The sequence below is a fragment of the Lagopus muta genome, chromosome 5, assembly GCF_023343835.1.
Source record: "Lagopus muta isolate bLagMut1 chromosome 5, bLagMut1 primary, whole genome shotgun sequence".
In the NCBI taxonomy this organism is placed as follows: Eukaryota; Metazoa; Chordata; class Aves; order Galliformes; family Phasianidae; genus Lagopus; species Lagopus muta.
Genome location: NC_064437.1, coordinates 13,976,649 through 13,995,146, shown reverse-complemented (window position 1 = coordinate 13,995,146; position 18,498 = coordinate 13,976,649). Strand labels below are relative to the sequence as shown.

At 41.4% G+C, this 18,498-nt stretch overlaps 1 protein-coding gene across 2 annotated transcripts in view; it reads right to left on the bottom strand.

Moving 5' to 3' along the window:
- Positions 1–529: 529 nt before the first annotated feature.
- CLCA2 (chloride channel accessory 2) overlaps positions 530–18,498 on the bottom strand; it is a 67,638-nt gene continuing 49,669 nt past the window's right edge. The window contains exons 2-14 of one of the 2 annotated variants that reach the window (XM_048943931.1): positions 12,213–12,350; positions 9,664–9,814; positions 9,255–9,363; positions 8,225–8,393; positions 7,726–7,953; positions 6,868–7,095; positions 5,695–5,872; positions 5,369–5,475; positions 4,370–4,594; positions 3,293–3,563; positions 2,078–2,245; positions 1,337–1,573; positions 530–1,043 (exon numbers count right to left, since the gene is read on the bottom strand). In XM_048943931.1, the coding sequence (XP_048799888.1) occupies positions 619–1,043; positions 1,337–1,573; positions 2,078–2,245; positions 3,293–3,563; positions 4,370–4,594; positions 5,369–5,475; positions 5,695–5,872; positions 6,868–7,095; positions 7,726–7,953; positions 8,225–8,393; positions 9,255–9,363; positions 9,664–9,814; positions 12,213–12,350 (2,634 nt within the window). In that variant the 3' untranslated portion in view covers positions 530–618. Of the gene's footprint in view, positions 1,044–1,336; positions 1,574–2,077; positions 2,246–3,292; positions 3,564–4,369; positions 4,595–5,368; positions 5,476–5,694; positions 5,873–6,867; positions 7,096–7,725; positions 7,954–8,224; positions 8,394–9,254; positions 9,364–9,663; positions 9,815–12,212; positions 12,351–18,498 lie in introns of those variants that run through there. The other variant, XM_048943932.1, reaches the window with a different exon arrangement.

The window sequence follows — 18,498 nt, the reverse complement described above, 5'->3', positions numbered from 1 at the left end:
CAGAAACGTACTGGAACCATTGCAGACTGTACAGTTTTTCTCCAGACATGACATGTCAGAGAGCTGAAAGCAAAGTGCCCCAACTGGTCTCCTTCCTTCTGCTCTGGCTTTTAGTAAACATTCTTTTGTCTTTAGTTGGGTCAGGACAAAGATTACTTCTGTCTTGTTGCAGAATTTTCTCCCCCACCCTACGATCACAATTTCCTCCTCCCTGGGAATTCCCCAACTAGAAGCTGAATGGCATATGCACTTACAGAAACATAAACACAACTCACACTGCTTAGTTTTGCTTGTCATCTGTTTTTTAAAAAGGAACAGTATCTTCAGTATCTCTCTCAATTTAAACTTTTCCACCACACAGTAAGAATAGGCCATGACACTGCACAGCGTTAAGACTGTACACAGATATTGCATATTTGCAGTACAAAGCTATCAGCCTATACCTGATTTACTGTCATTCAATCTTCCATGATAAAATTCATAGACAATATGCAGGTATTAAGTCATTATGTCTTCATAATATCTGGAATCTGATAGTTCACTCTGTTTATTGTAGGATATTTACTTTTACAAGTCTAAGCAGTAAAATGTTTTAAAGTACCCAGAGCTCTGACAAGCTTACACTTTATGTTGAAGCAGCTTAGCTGTATTTTCTGAAAGATTCTTTTTCTTCTTTTTCTTTACTAAACAAAGGCTTGTACTTACTGTTAGACACACTGCTGTTAATAATACAAAGAATAGTAACAATATTGTTGAAACACCAAACTTCAAATTAGAAGGGGTATATGCCATTGGAGGAATAAACATTACTGCTTGTGCAATATTAGATAGCTCAGAGCGAAGAAAAACTTCATCCACAGCACGTATTGCAACATAGATTACGGTTATGTTCCCTGTTGTAAAAGCTTCTGGTTTAAACACAAATATTTCTGTGCAGCCAGCACGCTGAGGTGATAGAGTGGAAGTATTCACAAATGTAGTGTTATAGAAGCTGTCTCTTAATTCCAGAGGAGTCTCACTTGTTCTGATTTCATAACTTGTGGCTGAAAATACAAATATTAAGATATTGTCATCTGTTTGTTAGCTATCATTCCAACCTCATATCTGTTTTAAAATACTCCCCTTTCAAAATACTTCTAAGATACTGATTACCTAATACCATCCTCACAAGCCAGTTCACCACTGGAATAATTAACACAGCATTTCACAGAGCATGAATAGAGCCCTGGAACCACAGTAGCTTTTAATGAAATTTCCATTGACGTAAGTGAGACAAAACTCCACTACAAATATTTCAACTTGGGCAGGAGGCAGGCTAGCAAGCCAACGAACGTACCTTGGCCTTCGTCAAAATCATCTCCTGGTGCAGTCCATGATAGAATGACTTTATCATCTTCCATTCTGGCATCAAGGTCAATAATTTTACATGGTGGAAAAACATCAACATAAGGTGCTATTGGAACTGCAGATACTGTGAAAGAGTCTCCCACAGCTGTTCTAGAAAAACCTCCTCTTCTGACCTGAATATTATTTTTAATAGCTGGGGGTCTTGATGGGTTCATCTTGAGTTTACCTACAAGATTAAAAAATGCTTATTAATCTTAACTGTTTGAGTATTATTGTGTTCCACAAACTACCTGAACTTCACCTATACTGTTTTAAACACAAAAATACCATCCACTTCATTTAAGATCATTTCAAGGGCATTGTCTATTTCTTTGTAGTTTCAAGAATGCTACTAAGAAAGGTAATATGAACTTGAAGTAAGTGTTGCTTTTTATAATATAAACAGGAGAGTTTGATCTCCTAATATTTTAACCATTCTTTATTTGAGATGACTGAATAGAGTCATCTACAGACTAAACCTATGGATAGTTTCTTCAGAGACAAAAACCAAATCCTATTTATCTACATTACATAGATACTGTCCCATTATAGTTGTTTGAAGTCTGCTTTCAGTATTTTACTGGGGTAGAGCTGTCATCATAATGCCTGCTCTTAGTATCTTCAAAGGGATGGACATCTTCAGGTCCTGCAATGAAGCTTTATTTTTTTTCTCTGCACTACTTCATCTTACCATTTTCTACATAACCTGGTATATACATGGCATGACTCCATGGCATTGCAGTCTGTGGCACGGTAGTCCTGTTAGCTTGGACATGAACTTTTAGGCTGTATCTTCCATTCCCAGAGAAAGAAAACAAGTACTTGGAATAGATGCCATCATTCTTAATAATGTCAGAACCTAGTAGAAGAGAGATATAAATTGACTTCAAATAATAATGGATGTGAGTTTTTGTGCTTTCTATATTCATACATAGAAAGTAGAGTTTAAAAATAGGTAAACTCTTCTCTGATAGGCAATCTGTGCAGCTCTTCTACCTTTGGTTGCATGTTAAATTGATCTGAAGTTAAGATGTATTCCTTGTACTGAACGTTAGCTGAAGAAAAAGCTAACTTAGGAAAATCATCTTATTTCACCAGTTGCCACAGGTGCACTCAAGCTGCGTTCTGGGAGAGTGCCCAGGAATTCAGGGGAGACAGAGGACCTGCACTTCTCAAGTGCTCAATGTGCATTCCCAGAAAGTATTCTCACTTAGGGACTTACCCCCAAGGTGATGCAAACCAGAGAGTATTCATTACTATAATCTTCTGATTGTTTTCAGTTGTGAAATTTAATGCAGAAACAACAAATCTAAGTTGCTCCAAAAGTTCATAACTACCTACTCTGTTCAAAAATCCTTTCTAGCAACATGATGGTCTGTGCAGTTAAGATTGTGTTACCTTGCAGTAAGTTTAACTAACCATAATAATTTATGCAAAGCAAATGTGTGAGTTACTAAACATTACTAAATTCTAACACCTTTGGGAGTTTCACACCTTTTCTTGACGACTATTAAGAGGCAATAGAGCATAGGGCCTGCAACTTCTGCCTGGAAATGTTTAAACTTCACCTTACTAACAGCTTTCTAATTTACTGAGATTTAAAGACCACATCTTCCAATGTGCTGAACATCATCAGTTCAATCAGCTGGAATGACAACTGATAACTAATGAACTTATTGGAACGTGTCTGTGCATTTAATTCATGCATATAAATCCTGTTCTGAACAAAAGCTTATCTAGAGATAAATTCAACAAGAACACACACTTGTGTGTGTTACCATAGAACATTAGAAACTCTGCCTCAGAGCATTATATCCTGATGTATTCAGTGAAAACAGTACTTAGAGGAGTAATTTAATTTAATTTTATAGATACTTCTGAATTTATAGTCCTAGAGTCTTGTTACCTGCTCCATTGTCCAGAAGTTCCAAGGAAACCATATCTCCATTCTCTGAACTGAAAATGGCAGTCACATTTGCCCCAAGAATAGGGGAAAAGCCTTGGCTAATCTGTACATAGACAACCATTGCACTGGGATAGTAAGTTGTATCTTTACTCATATAGGTTTTCACAGACACAGTGGGTAGAGTAGAATTTGCTGCTCGAGAAGTTACTGTCATTGCAAGAACTTGAGGAGCCAGGTGAACATTTATCAATGTGTATGCCCAGTCTCCTGTCTGAAAAAAAAACCAACCAAATGTTTTCAAATGAAATAACAATCTTTTGGATAATTTAATTTGTCCTTATTTAAATTCTGCCAGCCTACTTAGGCGAGGTAGAACCCTACAAGTATCTGCATTTTGTCAGTGGAAGCACTCATGTTTACAAATCAGAGTAAAGAAGTGCTTTCCAATTATCCTCCAGGCTGAATGTGGCTCTGAGCAGCCTGGTCTACTGGTTGGTAACCCTGCACATAGCAGGGGGGTTGAAACTCGATCATTGTGGTCCTTTTCAACCCAGGCCATTCTATGATTTTATCCTCTGACTCTTGGCAGCCGTTCCATGTGAGAACACAAACATCAATTTCAATTTACTTCCTTAGCTTCTGTGGAGTATTCAGGAGATTAAGAATAAAATTCTGTGGAAAAAAAACGTTTTCAGAGCTTTTATGATGGAGAGAAGTTTCTATGCACAATACAGTAAATTTAAATGAACTTACTATGTTAAACGTTATCTGTTTCTTAGAACAGAAAAGAGAGAAAATTCATTTACTGGCTGCTGATTAGTATTCAGAAATTTTCAGTTAAGTTGTAAATCAAGTGTAAATTGTAATAAAGACAATACAGACAAAACCTTCAGGTAGCTCTCTTGAACACAGCAGATACTTCTGCTTGGGATACAGCAGCAGTCACATGGTGTAGATGAGCAATTCTATCTCAAGCCACAAAATGATTTTAATTAACCTAACATTGATGAAATGGAAGAAATGTAGATTCAGGATGTTCCTCCCATTGCTAAAAGACAAAAAGAGAATGAGTTGTACCTCTGCAGTTCCTGGAATCTGGAGGCGAGCTACGTGGAATACTGAATCTAATTCAAAGTCCTTGATGGTGTAGCTTCTTCCGATCGGATCAATCAGGATGATTTCTGGTGGTTCAGCAGCTTGCCACGTGGCTACAAAGAAGGTTTCTCGTCCCACAGTGCTATCAATAGTCACTGTCCTCCTGAGTTGCCTGTACCCTGCAACACTTTCAGCAGCACTTTCAATCTATCAGAAAGAACAAAATTATTCTATCAGTTCTGGAAATCACACATTCTTACAAAGAAGGACTTGGTCTACCATTTTAGCTATCAGATCTGATAGACTTGAAAAGTTATGAAGATGTACACTAATATTAGCCTCTGATAACTGGGGACTCTATTCTCCCCTTCAATTACATAATAGCACAATTTAGGGGCAGCTCCATAGAATCATAGTAGTGACAGAAAAATTAGGCCTTCTACTAATGTTATATTTTTACTGGATGGAATTCCAGAAATGCAGAGGTATGTAGGATATTACTACTTTCCCAGCTGAAAATGATGATATTAAAGAGCATCATCCTGAATAAGACTGATTTATGTATTTAAAGTTCCATCTATATGCTCCTCCATGAGGAAAAGCAATAAAAAACATTCCTGATGCAGACAGAACTTCATCCTCATCATGTTCTTGGATGATCAAATTTCCAGATGACATTCTGCGCCCTGCTTGAAGTGGTAATTATCTCTGCAAACTGCAGAGAAAAAGTTGGATATATTCTAGCATGCAGTAGAAATCAGGGAAACTTTTACAGTTTTCCAGGTAACACAAAAGAAGTTAGAGTAAACACAACTGTATTTTCTCATCACTTTGCTCAACCTGCAAGCAGATGATTATACATCAGGCTGGTGAAATTGTCACCGGGAAAGAGGGAGCAGGACACCTAGATACATGTGATACATTTTGATCTTATCTAAAAAAACAATAAGCAGAATAATTAACTGTACCTATAAAACAAACCTGAACAGATTGATGGAATGTGTCTCCACTTCTGGACATAATTCCAGAGAAAACATCCAGTAAGTCACTGAAGTCCAGCCTTTCTGGGACAAAAAACTTAAATCCTCCTGAAACAGCATGATTTATTACAGACTTAGCTATTAGATATTACATAAGACATAAGAGCTACTTCTGATTCGCAAAATGTACCAAATGTTACCGCAGAACTGCAGTGGTGCCAGGGAGGGAGGACAGCCATCTCACTTCCCTGTGGACAAACACCACCTTCTTCATCGGAGTTTTCTCAGCATCTTCAGATTGGAGTCATGGTTTATTCCTGTACTTACCTGTCTCTTTGGAGAAGTGTTCGATTTCCTTAGCAGCTGAGGACCCAACAGTAATGGTATGGATGACTGATCCACCATTAATCACTTCGGAAAAGCACCTGCCTGTACTATTGTCCTGTCCACCTGTCACCAGTATAATTTCAGATCCATACAGATGTCCTTCTTTCTTCCTAATGACCTGGTGGTAGAAGAACAAACTTTAGCAGAAGCAATAAATATCACATAATCTACATTGTAATTAATTTTGACACTGTCTTTCAAGACACTCTATCATGATGAGTACCCTCTAAGTTTTATATAGCAGTAAGGCATAGAAATAACAGGGACCAAAATGAGAATGTGATGCATGGGTACTAGACAATGAGATATGCAGAGAAAAACTCCAGTAATTTCCTTTCTCTCAGGTATATTTATGCAGATATTAATCCTCCCAGCAGAAGGCTGAGACCAAAGGCTTCAGCATGCAGGAGTCAATTAAAATCAGACATGAAAAAATATAACTGCTCCCAGATTTCCCAGACAAAATTCAGGGTGGTGGTGACCCACCCTGGTGGCGGGATGAGTACATTTCACATAATTCATTTGCTGAGCTGTTGTAGTACTCAGCAGGCTGAGGTAAACTGAGGCAGGGAAAAGTTGCCCTTAATATACAGTTCTTAAAGATGCAATAATAAAACCATGCTAATGAATTCATATTGCATAACAAGGCCAAAAAGGAATGGGATTTTAGACAAATCTAAGTTGAATTTAGCAATCAAAATCCCACTTAATCAAAGACAGCAGAAATGCAGTGTATGTCATCTTCAGTTTTAGAAATAATTTACAAAGCAAAATGGAAAAATAGTAAAGATAAAACTTACATAACTCGTAACGTTTGTAACTACTAAAGTTGTAAAGTTAATATATATCATGATGGTTTATAACACAAATATCATGAAACGTATTGCAACAATCACATAAGTTCTTATAAAAAGAGTTTGGCTGTTGTATTTTTAATTATTACAAGGTGATAAATAGCAGGTTCACAGGAAAACTAGGAGAGTTCTTCTCAGAAACCATGCAGTAATCAGTATAAGGCATTTGATGTAGCCTAGACACAAATATCCTCACTACTGAAGAAACAAACCATCTATATAAGAGGTGCAAACAGAAGCAGTGTATGTGGTGCTTCACCTCACACGCCAGCCTCAGGCCTGCACAAACATTTGCCCTCTTCCCCCCTGGAGCTGTAGGGAGATATGAAGCAAGCTGTTTCCGTGCTTCGTCGCTGACTATCTGGTGCACGTGAGTTTTGATCTCTCCTTTGTCACTGAATGTGACAATACCAACATAAGTGTTTTCTTCCACAATTTGCAGTAAATACAGTTCTGCTGCTTGATGCAATCTAATGATCCAGTTACCCTACACATAGAAGGAGTGAAAAGCGAAGAATTTCGTTAAGCATGTGAAATAACAATGAATGCTGCAAATTACAAGCTGATAGATAAAAATTGTTGGCAGAAAACATCACAGAGAGAAGGAACGTAAAATACTCACTTTTTCAAGCTCCAATGTTAATTTAGAATACAAAACCCTGCGACACTATTCAGTTTGTTTCACTGAAGATAAGCCTTAAAGTTAGCCAATATTTAGCCCACCCACTGTTGAACACTGTTCCTCAGTGAAGAAGGCCTTCAGGCCCATCTCTTCTGGAATTTTTTTGTTCCTCACAGCTTCCCCCCTACCCTTCTGGCTCATCGTCAATCTTTCTCACACTTCATGCTACCCAGCACACAAAGTCCTTTATTCCACTCAAAGCCTTGCCACTGATAGCCACCTGGCCAGTATTCTGCATCGCTGTGCTGGCCCCATTCATGGCTCCTCTGCCTCAAAGATGTAAGAAAATCCCAAACACTCTCACTGTCGAGTTGGATTCCTTACATCATGTTTCTCTGTCTCTGCATGGAGACTATTTCTAGATGAATAAAGTTCTGAAAACATAAGAAAAAAAAAAATACAATATACAATGAAATATACTGATGAAGAATTTACCCCAGCTATAGTCTTGGAAACATCAAGAACTAAACAGATGACTCTGTCTCTCTTCTGAAGCAGTGAGAAAGAGGGAGGACTAATAAGGCTGCTGCTGGTCAATGGAAAATCATTTTCAAAATCTGTAGAGTTTTTAATTACTTCCCATGTGCTTCTGTAGTCACACATTCGATTCTGCAAATTGGGTGCTTCTCTGTTATGATTATGCTCATTACAGAATTCTGCCACCTAAAGTGTTCAAAACAGGTAGATAGAAATCAGAAGTAAGCAATAACAGAGTAATAAATAAATTTAAGATGGAAAACCATAGCAGGTGATTTTTGTATACACACAGTTGAGACATCACCTCACAGTTAACTTCGTACCGCATTCATAGTAATACATTACAGTTGATTTGCTTACATAAAAGTTGAACCAAATGTAGCATAGGAGGATATATCAGATTTTTGTAACGGTATGTTTCACTGAAAGAAATCTGTTCTCACATGTTTGTACTTACAGATGATAAACTCTGCATATACATTATTGAAGATACTGCAGTCTGATTCCTCTCAGGAATAAATGCACATCCTTCCTTAAAAAGTCCTGTTAGCTTATTAATGACACAACTACCATCAGTGCAGGAGTTTTTTTCACAGACATAGATTCCAGTAAGATCAGAGGAACATCTAAGGATAAAAAAGAATACATTTCCACTTAAAAACCTACCCAAATATAGGGCTGACATTAATGATGCTTGCAGTGTACTCTGCAGCTCAACTGCATAGAAGTTGACATTGCAAAAAGATATGAATATCCATTGCAAAGTGACAAAAAGAAGAATCATTATTTTTTTCCTTTTCAACACTTCAGCCTCTTGACTAAGTAGAAATAATACAAAGTCTACAACTGCAAAAGCAATCTTATTCATCCAGAAGTCACATCTTCCAAATACTTCCATACCCTGAAAAACTGCTGTAAATGACCTCCTGGTGTACCATAGGCTTGGTGAGTTCCAGGTCAAACGTGCTGTAACAAAACTTTGTTTCTCAAGGTCCATTTGGTTGTATAGACAGTGAGGAAAAGCAGGTCATGAGTCAGGCACTACTGCAATGGTGAATGTAGAAGTGAAGATGTGCAGATTTAGCGAAGATGAAAAAACGAATTGAAGAAGAGAAGCTCAGCAGAAAAACCCCAGATTTGCAGCGTGCTCAGAGAAAGGAGAAATGCTTAAGCAGATCATGGGAAGGAAGATTTCTGAACAAGCACCATTTCCCCTCCAGCAGTAGAGTCCAGAAGTGATGAAGTCTCCAGTGTGAGACCAGAAAAATGTAACACTCATCACCTCTGCCAAGCCATCAACCACAGAAAAGTGTAAAAGTGAACGCACAGAAAATAGTAATTTACTCATAAAGAAAGAAGAATATTTAATGATGGATAAAATAAGGGCTAGAAGAAACTGGGATAGCTCAAGAGCTTATAGAAAAGTACCAGGCAGCTTTCTAAAACATACCAGAAAGAGTTTGTAGAAGGGGCAAATGCTGAATTACCTTGTAACTTTAACCTGATTCTGTCCAGTGACATAGAATGGTCTGTCATTGTCATACTCATCAAAGACCCCCCAACGAAGGTGGGCCCACTCATGTACAAAGGTTCTGCCTGCAGAGAGGACAGAAGTGCAAACACAGAGTGACCGGAGTTGGCTGTTACATTACTGCCTCAACAGTTGATCAGTGATATTACACCGGGGACTTTAATCACACCATCATACCACAAGCGGTTTTAATATCAAGCAATTCACTTCTGTGCCTAAGTTTGACTATCTTTAACTAACATCATTTGGAAATCTTAGCTTTCATGTTAACTAAAATTGGTTTATTTTATCATCAGCTTTCAATATTCCATCTTTTGTTTCACAGTAAGGGCAAACTGGAGAAGTAAACAATTTAGGGAATTTACCCCGTGAGCCATAGATGTCTGTCACATAATCATTTGCTAAGAAGTTAGGTGTGAAATGGATGTATTTTCCCATTTTTCCACAAGCTTCATGTTGCAGGGTGTATGGGTCATCGCCATGCCTCCAATAAGGAGCTGCCACTATGACATCTGCCTAAAATCATTAAAAAGTGCAAAAAATTACAAATAGGAACTTGATTAAAGGAAGAAATGCTTTGTTGTTTATTTAAACTGTCCAATGTAGTACCACCCAGCTCTAACTGAGCTCCTAACTTCTGCCGCAGCAAGATGAATAGAAGATTATGGATAGATTTCCCAGCAGCATAATGAAAACCTGAAGTGACATACTAGTGTACTTATTCCTTTATTAAAGCTCTTTACATATTAGATTCATTTCTTATAAAAAATAATTAGAATCTGTGACTACAGTAATAAAATGGAGAGCCATGAGAATGGACAGCTTCTATTCTTGTAGATAGCCACATTTTTCCTTTTTTTCCCATACTTCAAATCCAAGAAACTTTACTCTCATGTTAGGTTTCACTACATATTGAGAATGTTATTTGAAGAATTAGTCAGAAGCATCACTGTCAACATTTTTCTGCAGGTTTTTGGTTTTGCTTTTTTTTTCCCAGACTTAGAAAGAAAGATTCTTTTTGGGTGGGATTGCAGAGCTGGCTGCAAGTACTGATAGTTGGGATGACTTCAGACAGGAGGAAGGTTTAACACAATAGGCTGAAACAGAATTCCAACTATAGAGAATATAAAGAAAAGGAGGCATTCAAAGGAGAGAGGAAGAAGAAGGTGTAAATTGGTATCTGCAAATCAGAGGGTTTGGTAGTAAGCATCTGTCCGTTCAAGACAGACTGGAAAACAAACATTGGGTATGTCCCTCTTATCTTTACTCTGCCTCTGAGGAATGTTACCGATGAAAGAAGGTGACAAGAAGGAACACAACTAAAACATACGTTAATATTATAATATTATGTATTTATTATATATTATACGAGGGCTGCTTGGAAAGTAATGCCTCCTGTTTGTCATGTCCTGTTTGTTATGTCAGCCCACAATGTCAGAGGTGGATGTTGGTGGGATGGCAGCAGGGGCTGAGTCCTCCCATCAGTATCTCATTTTGTTGCTGTGTGACAAATGACAGCAGAGGGGCAGTCTGACAGAATATTGTCTGATATGGAAGTGTGGATGAAGCAAAGGTGTCTTATTGAATTCCTCCACGCAGAAAAAAATTGAATCCACTGACATTCATTGACACTTACTGAATGTTTATGGAGACCAAACAGTAAGTGTGAGCACAGTGAGGTGGTGAGTGGTGCATTTCAGCAGTGACAACAGTGACAGTGATCACTTCTACTGGTGTAGATTTTTATGAGCATGGCATACAAACTTTTGTTCATCACTGGTGAAAATGTTGGTGGTGACTGTGTTGAAAAATCGTGTTTTGTAGCTGAGAATTTGTTCTGTCAAACAGTGTTGTTGTGCTCTTAGTAGCTGTTGTAGTTTCCACAGAAATACATAGGAGCCATTGCTTTTGGAGCAACCTACGTATGTTTATTTTTTATATATATATATTTTATTTATTTTTTTAAAAATATATATATATTTTAATATATGATACATATATTATTTTATTGCAAATGTTATATGTTATATACTATATTACCTACTGAGAGAATATATTGGAATGTCTGCTGCAAATATCTCATACTTGTGAAGCTGGTCATTGAGTACCAGCAATCATGCAAGTAGCTAAAACGCAGATTCATGTGTGTCCCACTTCCTGAATTGCAGCTACACAAAGTTTTGAATAAATGGAGTCTAAGTTTCCTTTTCTATTTCCGTAGCAACAAGGTGACTTTGCTGTTCTGGATTTCCTTGGCTTTCTTGCCAGTCCTCTGCTAATGAATCTGAAACTCCACCTAGACAAGTATTACTGCTGTCTTCAGCACAAATGTCAGCCACAGTGCAATTAGACAACTATGACCTAATTTACTAGATGATCTTTAAGACCTCTTCCAACCCAAGCCATTCAGTAATGTCTTTGAAAGATGATGGGTTAAGAATGTAAAAGGTGAAAAAGGCAACCAGTCATCACTGGAACTCACAAGCAAACATTCCCAACTTGTCATAAATGTGGAAATGAGTAGAGAAATGAAATAAGAATGATCAGATCAAAGATATTCAAATCAGGCTTCTAAAATGATTCAAAAGCCTGTAAAGCAATCAGTTTACGGACTCTGATGGTTCTAACATGGAGCTTCTAAAAGTCCAGCACTTTCTTGTTTCTCATTTAAAACCAACAGGCTGCTACAACTACTGTTACTGTAGGCTGTAACTACTGTTTTGTTACTGATGCTCATTATTTATGTACTTACTAGTGGTGGTTCACAGATCATTTTGTCTGATTTTGAGAGCATTCGCATGTGAATGGTGTTCATATCACTGTTTAAAAGTTATCGTACATTTGGGCATACAGATAAATGTTCAAAGTAACTTTTAGTTGCACCCCATTTCCTGCAGCTGGTGTTGAGTCTTACCTTTTCATAGGTCTCGTGTTTTGGTTTCTCATAACCTTTCTCTTTCCATGTCGGAGGTATCAGAATCTTCACGCTTCTGAAATAGACCCTGCCTTTTGTAGCATTGAACAGATAAGAGGAAGCTTCGGTGATCATCTCCTGGCAAACACGCAATGAAAAGGCGGGATTAGCAGTGTGTTCATTCCGCTATCGATCTCGACTAAGGCATCTGTTGCGCAGCTTAGCGGCGGCTTGAAGGACGCGTCGGGCCCGGTTCCCCCTCCGGGGCTGCCCCTTCCTGGGCCCGCCGCTTTACGCCTTACCTGGAGGCGTGCGACGAGCCGGCCGTCCTCCGGCACGCGGGGATGCACGGCGGCCAGCAACCCATCGTAACCGCCGTCCCGCAGCACCGCCGCCCCCTCCCCTGCCGCCGCCAGCGCCAGGGCCAGCAGCGCAGCCCCCGCCGCCGCTCTGCCGCTCATGCCGCCCGCCTTCCCCGGCACAAGAGCTGCGGGCGTAGGAGGACGAGGCGGGCGTCTGCCGTACTCCCTCCTCCCCTGCCTGCCCTGCAACCCCCCCGGGCGGGTGTCGGTGCCCGGCGCCTTCCCGGCGTTCTACCCGACGCGGGTCTGGCACTGAAATCGGAGAGCCAAAGCGCGCCAGCAGCCCACACTGAGAATCCGCGGGCTTTTAGGGCTTAAGCAGAAGTTTATTCTTTGCATGAACAGCTTGGGGATGGCATCCCTACTGTTACAGCCCTACAGTTACACCAGGAGAGTGGCTTGACGTTGGTGACATAACACCCACCAAAGCTCCCACTCATTTTGATGGGCCACAATGCTTCTTCCAGACATCTCCCATTTGTCAGCAGGCACCATTTGTATCCAGCCCCACTGCCCAATCCACACATGTATGGAGGGGTCTCTGCCTCCACCTGATGCAAGGCAGAACTTCCAGGGCTGCAGGATTTCCAGGGCTACTTGTGGCCACATTGATAAAACAGAGAATTTATCTAGGAGCCCAACCCTCTGCTCCCCTCATGAGAAAGCTGTGGGCTGCCATGAGGCCACACCTCAACCTCCTCTCTTATGGGCTGAACAAACCAAGGGACTTCAGCCACTCCTCACACACCTTAGCCACATGCTCTTCCTTTGCCCTCATTTGGATTCTGACATCTTTATGTCCTTTTTGTGGCACACAGACCTGCACACAGTGCTGGAGGTGAGGCTGTATCGTGCAATGCACAGGGAGACAATCCCTCCCCTTGCTTGCTGGCAGTGCTGGGCGTGATCCACTCCAGGGTACGGTTGGCCCTTTTGGCTGCCAGCACACACTGTTGCTCAGATTCAACCTGATGTCAGCCAGAACCCCCAGATCCCTTTCTGCAGGGACTGCTCTCCAGCCTGATGCACTGCACAGGGAGAATGTCAAAATTGAGAAGTGAATGCACGTATATTCATGGATTGATTAGTAAAGAGAAATGAAAGCTACTGTTGCTTCCTTAGAAGGTCTAGAAAGTCTCGTGTAAATAGCTGAAATGTCTGACTGAACTGGAAGTGACTCACATGGAAATGAGCTGTGGCTCATTTACAGTAACAAAGAGGACTAGAAAATCTGGCCCAGGCAGGTCAGTGCATGCAGTGAAGGCAGTCCTGCGATGCTGCAGTGCTATATCCTGCATCTAAGGTGAGATGTTCCCAAATGAATCTCAGCCGAAGCCAAACAAGCTTAGCACTGAAACAGTGGTCTGCAAATGGAGAACACCCAGACCTGCCTCCATGTAAAATGTTGTTCAGGGGAAAGCGCTGCCTTTTACTGCCCTTATTCTATCCATTCAGGTACAGAAGCAGTACTGAAACACCTGCTGCTGCTCTAGCAGCGGTGAAGATGATCTACTTTTTCTGTGAAGTCCTCCACACAAAGATCCTTAGGTGGGAGCTTACAGCATCAGAACTCTTTTGGCTCAGTGCTGATGACCCCAACCGCTGCTAAGGAAAGGGCTCCCCTGTGAGGTCAGGCTGAGAGCTGGAGCTGTTCAGCCTGGAGAAGAGAAGGTTCCAGGGAGACCCGAGAGTGGCCTTTATGTGTCTAAAGGGGGACTGTAAGAAAGAAGCCTATCAGAGTCTGTTGTGACAGAACAAGGAGAAATGATTTCTAACTAAAAGAGGGGAGATTTAGACTGGACATAAGGAAGAAGCTTTTTGCAATAAGGGTGGTGATGCTCTGACACAGGTTGCCCAGATGTGGTGGGTGCTCCTTCCTGGAGACACTCAAGGTTAGGCTGGAGGAGGCTCTGAGCTCCTCATCAAGCTATGGGTGCTCCTGTTCATTGCAGGGGAGTTGGACTAGCTGACCTTTTAGGGAAAATTCCAACTCAAATAATCCTATGATTGTATAACTTTGGGGCAGACCTGCCTGAGGAGCTGGCATGCCGCAGAAGAAACCACCAGGTCTATTATGTGGGAAGATATGTTATCAACTCTCCCGGGCATATACTGCTGTGTAAGGCAGTAAGTGTCCGAGACTGGCTAAGGGAAAGGAAGATTAAGTCCTTCCTTTCCCAGAAAAGATAGCATTTCACATTATGGCACATAGAGGTGTGGGGAAGGAGCAATTTTACAGACAGGGCAGAAGCAAATCAAAAGAGAAAAAAAAAACAACACAACTGCTGATGGTTCAGTGAAAGGATTACACAGGAGAACTGTTCTGTTTTGTATTTCGAAGAGTATTAATGAAGCCTTCAGTTAGAATCTGAGAGCACATGACTAAGCAAATTAATTGACGAGAAAGTTATTTTAGTACCACTTTTTATATGTTTATTGGTCTGTGAGCTGTAGCTTTAGATTTGGGAACTGTTACAGTCCTGTTTACTGATATGAGCACAGAACCTTGGGTTTCAGGACTTCTCCATGCATTTTGTAATGTATCTTTGCAAATAACAAGTTGGCCATGGGCAGGAGTGTAAAAATCAATCCAGGAGGAAGAATGAGGAACTGAAATCACATTTCTTTCTTAATGTAACCCCTTGACCTCCTAGATAAACCTTGTTTTTTGTTTTGTTTTGTTTTGTTTTTTTGTCTCTTCCTTGTCCTCTCCTCACATTGAATTCTTAGCAGGTAACTGAATTTATCTTTAAAGCTTGCTGGCTCTTCCTCTGAAAAATGAAAAAATGTAGCAGCTGCCTTCAGGAGCACCAGCACAGCACTGCAAGCATATTATATGCAGTTATAAAAAGACCAGTTCCACGATGAAGTGAAAATAGAGTCTTTTTGTAGTAAGTAGCTATTGCCAAAATTAAACAAAGAACAAAGAATGGCTTTGGATTCTCAAGTTTCTGACACAGAAATGAGAAGTTCCATTATACCTTTAAATCAGATAAAGTCATGAGCTGGGACAAACACTCAGCAGTTTCTGCAGTAGTTGAAGAAGTCACTCTCCAGCACCTCTTTTATTAAGTCTTTTGGTTATGTGGTAGTTGAATTGTTTGTTATATTTCCTTTAATTATTTCCCACTAGGAACATTATACAACAGGGCCATCTTAAGACAGTTTTGTATTTCTCTCTTTGTTCACAAGGTACAGAGTGCAGTGTTGACTATCATACTAATTAACCCTTACCATCGTTGTTTTGTTGTTGTTTTTTCTTTTATTACATAAGCAATCAGCTTGTTTCTAGATAATTGCAATTGTGTATTGCTTTTAAAATAAATCTACCTTATAGCAACTTCTGAGAAGTTAAAATTCCAAAATCTGTTCCAGCAGAATATGAGACACCAAGAGCATAGCTAACAAATGCAAAGTTCATTGGCAAATTTTGCCAACGCAAAGTTCTGATGGAGATCATTGATTCAGTGCTAAAACTCTTGTTCCTATAAAGAACAAAGCAGCAGGCTTCTCCACACGCAAAGACAAAATCTTCCCAGCAATACAGGTATAAACATGCCATTAATCCATAATGAATCATGGAGTGATTTCATCTTTAGTAGTATTATAAGGGTTGGGATATAACCTTTGATTTTTTGTGTGTATATGAATTTTCTTTTCTCTTCAGAAATCTGTGCCTCATCTTGTTCTGAAGAGCATTTGTGGAGGGAGGCAGGAATGAAGCAATCCGTCCCCAGCCATGCTCCTCTTAACACAGCTGTGGATGTGTGCACTGAGTGCCACTCCTGCATCGGAACACACTAGCTTGATTTTCTGAATCTGTACCACTAGGTTGCCCAGCGCATGACAAAGAAACGCCATTTAACACTGACGAAGCCTGTGGTGACATGAGTGCCACGGGTATCTGACATCAGCTTGCAGGATTTGGGGTCCCCCGGTGTGCAGCAGTTCTGAGCAGAGCAACGCTCCTGCTGTAACAGGGGCTCCCTGAGGAGCACGGGGCTGTGTGGAGGGCTCTGAAAAGGCGTTTCCGTGGGAGACGACTGAAATGTCACACCTGTAGGAGGCAGTTACCTGCGTGCTCTCCGGGTGCTGCACCTCAGTTTACATCTCTTAATCTTGTACGAACAATACAGATTTACACAAGGAGCAGAAAGGCTGGGAGCATGATTTTCCCCTTTGTGCAACAAGAAAGATTCGGAGAAGTCCATTTAAATAAATAACGACAACCTCAGAAAAACGTACTTTAATGGAAACAAGCAGAAAGAAAGCAAGCAGGATCAGCAAGCACGCTGATCTCCAGGGCTCCCCGGGCGCCGTGTCCGTGCAGTGACAGCCGCCTCCCGGGGGCGCGAGGCGCTGCGCGCTCCAACATGCGCGAGGAGCAGCGGAGCAGCGGCTGCTGACGCCCGGTTGCCGCGGCAACGGCTGCAGCGATCCGCGGCGGCGGTGAGGGCCGCTCCCACTGAGGATCGGCGGGGTCGGCGGAACGGGAGCGGGAGAGAGAGCGGGCCGGGCGTGCGGGGGCCTTGTGGGGTAACGGTGCGGGGAGCGGGGCCCTGCAGCTGTGTGTGGCGTGCGGGAGTGGAACTGCGGCCGCGAGCTTCGCCTTTTCCTCCTGCTGCGTTCCGCTTGCTGCTGCTCGGGGTGATCGTTGTGCGCACTGTGAATTCATCGCCGCTTAAGCGGTTAGTGAGCAACAGCCTTACGCGGCATGAATACCTGCGCAAAAGTTCGCTTGCGTTGTGTTGTATCTCTGATGGGACTGCGTTCTCCTCGGTACACTGTGTTTTGCAGTGGGATCCAGCTGCGTCCTGGGGTAACCCCGCAGGTAGCGACGGCTGCTGAGCCGCACGGAGCGCCCTGCAGCGCCGGCAGAATGCCGTTACCGCCGCCGCCACCGCTGTGTCACCGCACCGCTCCTGCACGTGGCTCTGCTGCTCGGGAAAAGTTTTTTCTTGCTGATGTTAACGAGGCAAGTTGATTCACTTCTGTTAAGCCTGAAAAATGGCACACCAGAACGATGTGAAAATCTTATTTCTTCTTTCCTGAACATATAGACAAACCTAGATGAATTAAATTTCACACTGAGCCTTCCAAGGTGCCATTTTCAATGAAAGCAATTAAATTCAACAGCCCAGCTTTGGTTGTAAGTAAGAAAAAGATACAGAGACTTGGATTGTGTTACTCAAATTGGGGCCTGCTACAAAATGTAAGCATGTAGTAAAATGGGAAGCGTAAGTACACATTAAAATAAATAAAAATAACAACAGTTAACTGCACTATTGGAGTGTAGTTATTTGCCTTACAGCAAGAGTTTGAGATAAAACACTCCACATCCAGATTTTGTAGGGGAATGTCCCAGAATTCTGGTACAAATTTTCTCAAATACGTGACAAGAGGAATACATATGGAGGAATACAAACTTTCTGCCTGCTGAACCCATTTGGAGAGGATGCATTGCTTGGTGTGGAAGCAGGAGTAGTTGGTTATGGCCGGGTATGGCAGAGGCAAGGCACCTTCCTGGTGCTTGGCCAGGGAGCAGGGCAGTGGGCTGTTTGCCAGTGCATACCTCCCAGAGCTGGACTTTGTGCCACGGGCAGCACATATCCCTGTGCAGCTCCGAGGTAAGCAGCTGATCCCAACCAGGAAAAGAGAAAAGCTGCTGCTGCCTCCAAATGGGATGAATTGCTGTGACACGTGGTATCTCCAAATTCACTGCAGGCAGTTCACCTTTGCCTCACAAATGAGATGTGAGCTGTCAGTCAGAGGGTGCGTTCTGTGGTATCACAGGGTTGTACACTTGTTGGAAATCATAAACAAAAGTGAGCTTTCTTTGTGCCTAACACTTCCGAATTGCTTGAAGAGCTGAATTGTTTTATGCTGTTATGCCTTGAACTGGAAAGGTGCATACCCTACCAGTG